Source organism: Daucus carota, chromosome 1 (assembly GCF_001625215.2).
Source record: "Daucus carota subsp. sativus chromosome 1, DH1 v3.0, whole genome shotgun sequence".
In the NCBI taxonomy this organism is placed as follows: Eukaryota; Viridiplantae; Streptophyta; class Magnoliopsida; order Apiales; family Apiaceae; genus Daucus; species Daucus carota.
Genome location: NC_030381.2, coordinates 7405401 through 7415671, shown reverse-complemented (window position 1 = coordinate 7415671; position 10271 = coordinate 7405401). Strand labels below are relative to the sequence as shown.

Here is a 10271-nt window from a genome sequence, read left to right as displayed (position 1 = left end):
AGTTAATGAAATACTTTCAGTTCTCAGGTTCGAGTTCATCTTTATAATTCTCTCGATTCCTTGTGTCTCTCAATCTTCGGCATTTGTCATCAAAGGTATGAAAGCAGTTCTACTATATGTACTCTGACGTGATTGTTATTGTCATCTAAAAATGCAAAGACATATAGGTGGTACAACAGGAGGCATACTCACTGGAGCAATGCTGCTGGTCATCCCTGGAGGTCTCATCCTATTAACGAGCTTCTTCATTGTGATAGTAATCTTTCCTGGTAATTTCGTCCAATATAAAGAAGTCAGGTACACTGACAGAAATAGAAATCGGATGACAAACCTGTGGCAACTCTTCACAGGGAAGGCCAGCACTGGAAAATGGTTTTACGGAGAAAGGCTACCGTCATCTATCATCCAAAGATTTGGAATTATCTTCGAGAATACAAAGGGACCACCTATCTATATTGTCATCGACCAGAATGATCCAAATCAAATGCCTAGATGGACTGAAAGTGGCCAGAATGGGATTGGAAGCATGAGAGCATTAAGTTCAGATGACGGTATAGAAGAAACTATTGCATCTGTATCCACGAGGCACTTGGGATGTTTGAGATCCTCCTATGTAATTCTTGATCTCACAAGGAGAGTCGCTCTAGGGATACTATCTGGAGTTCACTCGTCAAGAGGGACAAACCAAAATCTTTATGCACTTATAATTACTCTGGTGCAAGTCCTGTATCTTTTTACTTTAAAACCACATATTAGAAGGGCGGTGCATGTGGTAGAGACCATATCCCTACTATGTGAGGCAGGAGTTTTCAGACTAGCTATCATTACTAGCAGAACAGATGCAGCAGACAAGAACACTGTAGGGTACATAATGTTGGCACTATTATTCTGTATTGCCTTCGTCTCTCAGATTATAAATCAGTGGTACCATCATAAAATCTCTTTTGAAATTCTCACAGCCTCAGCAGGACTCATTTAGAGCAGGCCTGAAACTTGCCATCAAAGGTCTACTCCTACCTCTCCTCCCAAGGAAATGCTGGTCAAGATTTTTACCTGGATCAAAAGCAGACCACGAATTAAGAGATACCAGACCACATAATGTTAATCCATTAGGCACCATGGTGGTACCTGTTCTCAGTCCTGGCCCCCCTGGTCTAAGTCTTGATCCCAGTGATAAATTCTGGAGATTCAGAAATTTTGTACACTAATGGTGATCAAAATCGCCTAAAAGGTATACTACATTTTGAGCGGAAGAACGAAATGAAAAGACTGAGGGAGTTGGCTAAAGCTAGTTTCCCAGGGGGATCAAAGTTTGAAAAAAGTACTAGCTATGGTTTTAGAGCATGACAGGAAATCTTCCAAGTAGGCTAATATCTGTATAATGTTACAGTTTAACCTGGTAGAACGTTGAGTTCATCTCCACCCATGATATAGTTTTTTTGTTTAGCATAACAACTGTCCGCCGCAGCCAGCCTATAAAATAATACTGACTCATCACTCATGTAGAATAAGCTCATACTGTCATTCAGAAAACACTTTGGGTGACATATTATCATACTCTTTTCCATACAATAATTATAAATACTAGCAATCATTAAATATATAAATATATATTAAATATTGAATGAATAATGAGTGTTGATTTGTAATACATTAACTTGAACCATCAAGATCTGAAAGGAGTCGTGGATGGACTAAAGAAGGCCTTTTTGGACGCTGCCTTCCCCAGTGAAATTTGATTATTCTTCATATAGTAAGATGATCATGGAAATTTAAATTGCGTGGCTGAATATCGTTACATAAACAGCTGTAAAGGATAAAACACAATTAGCAAGGCATAAAGAAAATTTCCTAATATGTTGATTAATCATTACAAGTCATTGATAGACCAGACTTGCACAGAGAACTTCATCGTATTTATATACATGAGATTATAATAAGCATTTACGCAGAATTTTTCAAGAAAAAAATTCTGTTTATATGCATGAGCAGAGAAAAATGAGTTCATGGAGAGGGTTGTGTTTCTTGTTTTGGATCATGCTAATAGGCCAGTGCCAAGCACATTTAAAGGAGAATTTCTACAGTTCAACTTGTCCAAATGTTGAGTCAATAGTGAATCAAGCTGTCTCGAAGAAATTAAGGCAGACGTTCACCACGATTCCAGCCACTCTTCGTCTGTTTCTCCATGACTGCTTTTTTGAGGTTGCAACAAACAGTTTCAGTGTCTTATACACATCCTAAATTAGACCACTGAATAGTTCTAAGTTGTGCAAGTAATTCCAGAAGTCTGAATAGGCTTTTTTTCGATGAGTTTAAGTTCAGGATAATGCATGCAACAAGAACATGATAGAAGTTCAATTCTTAGTACAATAAACACACTGAATTTGCAGTAGTAGGCACGTTAGAAGTAAGTACATTATTTAAACCTTCAATTTAATTATGGGGTGGGTTATTCATAGAGTCGGATAATCAAATAACGGTTTAAAATTAGAATCTTCATAATTCTTATGGATCATTATACAGAGGTAGAATGGCATGTTACTTATCTAAAGACACTGCTGCAGGGCTGTGATGCCTCAATTCTGATCACGTCGTCAGACAGGGATGCAGAAAGGGACGCTGAAGAAAATCTTTCACTTCCTGGCGATGGATTTGACACGGTGATCAAGGCAAAGGAAGCCGTGGAGACTAAATGCCCCGGGGTAGTCTCATGTGCAGACATCTTGGCTGTTGCTGCAAGGGATGTAGTAAGAATGGTAATGTATACATTCAATATAAAGAAACACTGTAGTACCTACCAAGCCTTGAATCCTATGAGAAAAGGTCCTAAAAGTCACTATTTTAAGCCAAATGGGCCTCAATGTCATTTTCCGGAAAAATGGCCCCAACTGTCACTTCAAAACACGATTTGAAGTTGCGTTTTGAGTTTTCAGCTTAAAACACGACTTGAAGTTGCGTTTTCAGCAGAAAACACGACTTGAAGTTGCATTTAAAAGTACAGGTGGGGTCAATTTTTCAGAATATGATAACAGAGACTTTTTGCTTCTAAATAGTAACACTTCAGCCAACACCCGAATCCTTTTACCTTTGATGTAATGAATAACCTTATTTCTCAGGCAGGAGGACCATCATTCAACGTAGAGCTGGGACGTCGTGATGGACTGATATCCAAGGCATCCAGAGTTCCTGAAAAAATTCCAAAACCATCCTTCAACCTCAAACAGCTAAACTCCCTCTTCAGCCAGCTGAATCTTACTCAACTTGACATGATTGCACTCTCGGGAGGCCACACGCTTGGTGTTTCTCACTGTGATCAATTTTCAAACCGCCTCCACTCATTTTCATCCTCTGCTCAGACTGACCCTTCCTTGGATCCGGACTATGCTCGTCAGCTGACTGCAGCTTGCTCGAATTCAGACGAAAGCACAGTCATTATCCTGGACCCTGAAACCCCGCAAACATTTGATAATATGTATTTCAAGAATCTGGTTGCAGGAAAGGGCCTTTTAAGTTCGGACCAGGTGCTCTTCAGCGACCCTGCATCCCAACCTACTGTTCGTGACTTTGCTAACAGTCCTGATGAGTTCAATGTAGCTTTTGTTAGTGGTATGAGGAAGCTTGGAAGGTCTGGTGTAAAAACTGGTCGCCAAGGAGAGTTGGGAAAAGATTGCACAGCCTTCAACTCATGAAGTGCAACTCCTAAGTCCTAAAGTGTGTTCTTGCTAGATGCAAAAGGCTAAGCATACTTCACACTTTGTTCAAAAGAAAGAATATAGTGTCGTAGAAAAACAGTATATTTTGTCATAAATTTTATATTTTCCATGTCCAACATTAAGAATTGTGAAACTAAATTTTACAGTAATCAATGGAATTGAACCTTTCCTCAAATGTAAGAGCAAGTCTAATAGGTTACTTATCTCATTACCTATTAATTATATAAAAAATGAGTCCTAGTGGATCCTATAGATTGGAATCTACTTTTAGCGTCAACTCCAATAACAATTCCTATTTTTTGTTCTCAGTTTTATTTTAATTTTAATAATAATAAATTTGAGGGAAAGAAGGGGGAAATGAAAGGAAAAGATAAATCTAGTTCTGTGATCTGTTTGCAAGTTTGGTCACGAGTATAGTGATCGTTTTGCCTATTAAACCTTAGAATTACTGCTTAAAACAACATCCGAACTGAGAGAAATAAATTTTCCACATCATGAGAACAACCTGGTGGGTGGAATCTCCTCCTTGTTCTTCACGAAATTCATTCAAATCAACATCTATTTTGGCGTCATGATTCAAATCAATTTTTAAATTTGTAATGCTTAACAAGTATACATATGAACGTGAAAAAAAAATTGTATATTCCACTGTATATATATTCTGAGTTTATTAGAAGGAGATGAAAGAGTTCATGTAGGTGACATTAAAGAAAATAGCGTGAAAAAAAATATATAACATGTCAACCGAAGTAATTAAGGATAAGTAGGTGAGTAAAACCAGGGCATTGAGAATTCAAAAACGACTATTATAATGGCATTCAAAGTTGGTCATAAAAGTTTGATATAGTGGAATGGAGGGAGTAGTTGTGTTTTATGACACTCTTCATTCTGTCACTAATCAGTTTGCATCGAGAGTGTTGCTCGAAAGCACCTGCACTAACATCCAGTTTTTTTTAGCATTTTCAAGTTGGTAGATTAAAACATTGAGTGAATTGCAGGTTGTGTACCTGAACTATCACTTTCTTGCACTTTGTGTACCTGGATTATACTATCTAGCACATTGTGTACCTGGAGTTTGAAGATTCTAGCAAAAAGCATATTCCCGTAGTTTTGCGTTAACACCGTTAGTTAAAGTTGTAATAAGACTACAAACTGAAGGGTAGTTGAGTACTTTTCAGCAGTGTACTACCGTTACTTCTCGGCGGCAATTAAACAGAGGAAGCTAGATCCTAAATCCATCATCTCTTTCTTATAGAAATTGTTCCATATGCCTTGTTGGTCTGTGCACTGCGTCGCAACAAATTGTGGGGTCTTATATAAAAAAAATTAATAATAAGACCCTGAATATTTATATAAAAATATATTATTATTGTTCAATTGTTTTAACAATATAATTTTTAAATATAAAATTAAAAATAACATGAAAAATAATTTTTATTTTTATTAAAAATATGAATTATAATCTAATAGGTAATATCTGGTTTTAGATAAATTTCGAGTGAGTGAGAATCGAAATATAACAAAAAATAAGAGTTAGAATGAACTTATATTTTAGATTTTAACTTTCTTTTTTTAATTAATAAAAATTCGGATTCTTGCTTCAAAAAAAAATAATTCGGATTCTAAAAATTTGAGGCCCCGAAATTTTTTGGGGCCCTGCGCAGTCGCCCTTCCAACACTTGCTCAAAATCGGCCTTGGGTCTTTACGTCCAGCCTGTTGGAATGATGTTTATCTATCTAATGATAGAGGTGAGCAAAATCGGATATCCAAAAACGACTATTATAATGGAATTCAAAGTTGATGAGAAAAGTTTAATATAGTGGAATGGAGGGAGTATTTGTTTTTGTATGACACTCTTCATTCCGTCACTAATCAGTTTGCATCAGTTTGCATCGAGAGTGTTGCTCGAAAGCACCTGATTTAACATCCAGTTTTTTAGCATTTTCAAGTTGGTAGATTAAAACATTTGATGAAGGTATGCTGATTACTTTGACTGCATATGGGCTGGCTATTACGAGGTTTTTGCATTTTTAAGTTTGTTTTCACTGACAGATCACAACACTACCTATTTCATATATTCCGACAATTTCTTGTGAATTATGATTTCATCATTTATTATGGACTGATATTCATTTAGGCTCTCATTTATGTCTGGTGTCCACAGCGAATCTGCAAAGACGGTGAAGAGCACAGGCTTGATCCGAAGTTCCGTTATGAATTCAGAAACAGACGATGTAACCTGAAAGAGATCCGTGATGTTTAATCAATCACAAGTACAGTGATCACTCAACTTCCCAATGGCTTAATCTTAGTTCTCCCTTGGTACACAGCTTCCAAATAATAACACCGGGATCGGATTTCTATAAAAAAGTAGAGGTCATAAAGATTATGCTAATTATTACTCTCTCAGTCCAATTCAATTTTTTCCGATTTTTTCACTGCTCGACACGTATTTTAAAGTGCTTGTTGCGTCGGTGTCTTTTGGTATATGCAACTAGTGGACAGAGGGACTAAAAGTCAAGGGAGGCGGAGTGCCTGTTTGGGCACGGCCACTTCTGATTTTTTCTGATAAAAGTCAAAGGTACTTATAAGAAGCTGAAAATGCTAAATTATGTATTGTTTTTCAAACAAATTTAATCATTTTTAAATTTAAGTTACTTGTCACTTTAAGTTCACTTCATTACATTAAACAAAAAAACATTTTATTTAAGTTTACCCAAACGGTCCCTGAATCCTATGTTCACTGATGTAGTGGCTAATTTTAAAGTATTGCAAGGACCTATGTTTTAAGTTCATTTATTTAAACTGCACCTTGTTGTAAAAAGTTGTTAGGGACAAAAATACGAGATTCAACTTCTAATACAAAGCACACGCACACAACAATATATTTGATGCGGAAAACCCACGTCCCAACTTGTATTATTAATCAAAATTGTTATAAATAATAAACCAACTTGGATACTCAAGCCTACTACTCAAGCATCCGCCCGCAAACGATACCTAAGTCTACATCTTGAGCACACCTATCAAACATAATATGACTATGTATATATTGCCATCTCAAAATTAGTCAAATCAGAATTTAACTCTAACCCTAACCCTAAAATACCTAACTGCAATTGGAATCCAATTCTGAAATCTTCAACTCAAATTAGAATCAAATTCCAACTAGTTTAATACCCAACAATCCTCTTCTAACTTTGTGACCAAAACACATACTATATAATAATTGTCTAAATATACAATTATTATCCTTATATATTTTGGATCACCAAAGTCCATGCTACCACCGTAATGGGTTGATACCTAACAAAAGTTTGATGATTATGGGTCAGGGAAATTAACGTAACGCACGAGATATATCATATATGGTTTATTTCGGGGACAGCAATCATTTTTTTTTACAGTGCATGTTTGAAAGAATAGACGGAACTGACAAAACTACCCCTGTTTCGAAAATATCTTCTGTGAGTGATAATACCGGACTCGAAACTGAAGTAAAAGTTTCTATAAGAAGTTGCAGAGCCTTTAGAGTTCGTATGTTTGTAATTATTCTTCATGTAGTAAGATGAGCATGGGAAGTAAAATAATGTGGCTGAGATGATCTACAAAACAGCTGTAAAGCTTACACACACAACTAAGGCCTAGGTAGACCAAGGTTAATCAGGAAAATTCATCTCATATAAAACTTGTAAACAGGGACGAAGCCAGCAAACATTTATAAGGGAGGCCAAAAAGTTTTCTTTGACACAGTGAAATTTTTCGTCAACACAGTAAAATATTCAATATAAAATAAATACAAAATTACTAGTAAAAAAATTATAGTAGAACCTTGCGTTCTTTTAAAACAGGAAATCAAGTATATAGTTGTGTCAATCAAAATATTTAGTTATTTCTCTTTAGATATATAAGAGTATAAAATATCAGGAAACTCATCATAATAACTCTAAATTATACGATAATATTTAATTAGCAAGTAAGACACATTAAATGAAATTATATTTCAAAAAAAATGATATTGTATTTTAAACAAGAGTAAGCAAAATTTTTACAATATCACAAAAACTAAATATTATGCTTATTAACCTTACAAAAAAAAATATTACACTTATTTAGAAGATGAGAAACTATAGTTTAACTATTCTACGAAAATGAAGAAGTGAGGTATAAGTTTCTCGGATAAGAAAGACCTCCACCAAAAATTCTTATTTTTGTAAAAGAATTATATTGACGTTTACCTTTATCACATATCACATTTAACGATCTTTTACTTAAATAGTATAATTCTATATATATATCCATATTTTTGTTTATTTTTGTCTATAAATTTGGTCTAATACATAAATTAGAGAAATCTAAAAATTAACACTTCATCTTACAATGTTAATTATCTCTTAAGACCGAACAAATATTTTTTTAGGGGAGGCCAAATTTTTATATTTATATAAATATACAGATAAAATACAATTTTTTTCAAAATTATATAATACACATTATAATATTACGGAAACCCTAGGGGGCCATGGCCCCTATGTAGTTTCGTCCATGCTTGTAAACATCTCGAATTGTGACTTAAGTTGAGAGACAATCAAGTATTGAAATGGGAGAGAAAATGAGTGTCTGGGGAGGCTTTTGCTTCTTGTTTTTCTTCATTCTGATACATGAATGCCAAGGACAGTTAAAAGAGAATTTCTACTTTTCAACTTGTCCAGATGTTGAATCTATAGTCAATCAAGCTGTTTCGTTAAAAATAAGCCAGGAGAGCACCGCGATTCAAGCAACTCTTCGTCTCTTTTTCCATGACTGCTTTGTCGAGGTTCAAGTTGCAACTATTAGTTAAAGATGTAGATTTGGCTTCATGAATTGAAGGCTGTGCAATCTTTCCTGACCTGTCCTCGATCACCAGTTTTTACACCAGATCTACCAAGTTTCTTCATAGCAGTCGTAAAAGCTGCGTTGAAGTCACCTGGACTGCTAGCAAAATCACGAACACTGGTCCGGGATGCAGGGTCACTAAAGAGCACCTGGTCTGAACTCAACAGACCTTTTCCAGCAACCAGATTCTTGAAATACCTATTGTCAAAAGTCTGCGGAGTTTCGAGATACATCGTTAACTAATAGTTGCAACTTGAACCTCGACAAAGCAGTCATGGAAAAAGAGACGAAGAGTTGCTTGAATCGCGGTGCTCTCCTGGCTTATTTTTAACGAAACAGCTTGATTGACTATAGATTCAACATCTGGACAAGTTGAAAAGTAGAAATTCTCTTTTAACTGTCCTTGGCATTCATGTATCAGAATGAAGAAAAACAAGAAGCAAAAGCCTCCCCAGACACTCATTTTCTCTCCCATTTCAATACTTGATTGTCTCTCAACTTAAGTCACAATTAGAGATGTTTACAAGTTTTATATGAGATGAATTTTCCTGATTAACCTTGGTCTACCTAGGCCTTAGTTGTGTGTGTAAGCTTTACAGCTGTTTTGTAGATCATCTCAGCCACATTATTTTACTTCCCATGCTCATCTTACTACATGAAGAATAATTACAAACATACGAACTCTAAAGGCTCTGCAACTTCTTATAGAAACTTTTACTTCAGTTTTGAGTCCGGTATTATCACTCACAGTAGATATTTTCGAAACAGTGGTAGTTTTGTCAGTTTCGTCTATTCTTTCAAACTTGTACGGTAAAAAATAAAAATGATTGGTGTCCCCGAAATAAACCATATATGATATATCTCGTGCGTTACCTGACCCATAATCATCAAACTTTTGTTAGGTATCAACCCATTACAATGGTAGCATGGACTTTGGTGATCATCCAAAATATATAAGGATAATAATTGTATATTTAGACAATTATTATATAGGATGTGTTTTGGTCACAAAGTTAGAAGAGGATTGTTGGGTATTAAACTAGTTGGAATTTGATTCTAATTTGAGTTGAAGATTTCAGAATTGGATTCCAATTGCAGTTAGATATTTTAGGGTTAGAGTTAGATTCTGATTTGACTAATTTTGAGATGGCTATATATACATAGTCATATTATGTTTGATAGGTGTGCTCAAGATGTAGACTTAGGTATCATTTGCGGGCGGATGCTTGAGTAGTAGGCTTGAGTATCCAAGTTGGTTTGGTTGTATTATTGATAACGAATTTGATTAATAATACAAGCTGAGACGTGGGTTTTCCGCATCAAATATATTGTTGTGTGCGTGTGCTTTGTATTAGAAGTTGAATTTCGTATTTTTATCCCTAACAACTTTTTACAACAAGGTGCAGTTTAAATAAATGAACTTAAAACATAGGTCCTTGCAATACTTTAAAATTAACCACTACGTCAGTGGACATAGGATTCAGGGACCGTTTGAGTAAACTTAAATAAAATGTTTTTTTGTTTAATGTAATGAAGTGAACTTAAAGTGATAAGTAACTTAAATTTAAAAATGATTAAATTTGTTTGAAAAACAATACATAATTTAGCATTTTCAGCTTCTTATAAGTACCTTTGACTTTTATCAGAAAAAATCAGAAGTGGTCGTGCCCAAACAGGCACTC

General features: G+C 35.2%; 1 protein-coding gene across 1 annotated transcript; it reads left to right on the top strand.

The window, feature by feature from the left end:
• The first annotated feature begins 1931 nt into the window (after positions 1-1931).
• LOC108193620 (peroxidase 55) lies at positions 1932-3880 on the top strand. Its single transcript, XM_017360356.2, has 3 exons — positions 1932-2202; positions 2565-2756; positions 3117-3880. Exons 1-3 carry the CDS (start codon positions 1981-1983, stop codon positions 3687-3689), a joined length of 987 nt encoding a protein of 328 aa, XP_017215845.2. The 5' UTR covers positions 1932-1980; the 3' UTR covers positions 3690-3880.
• The last annotated feature ends 6391 nt before the right edge of the window (positions 3881-10271 follow it).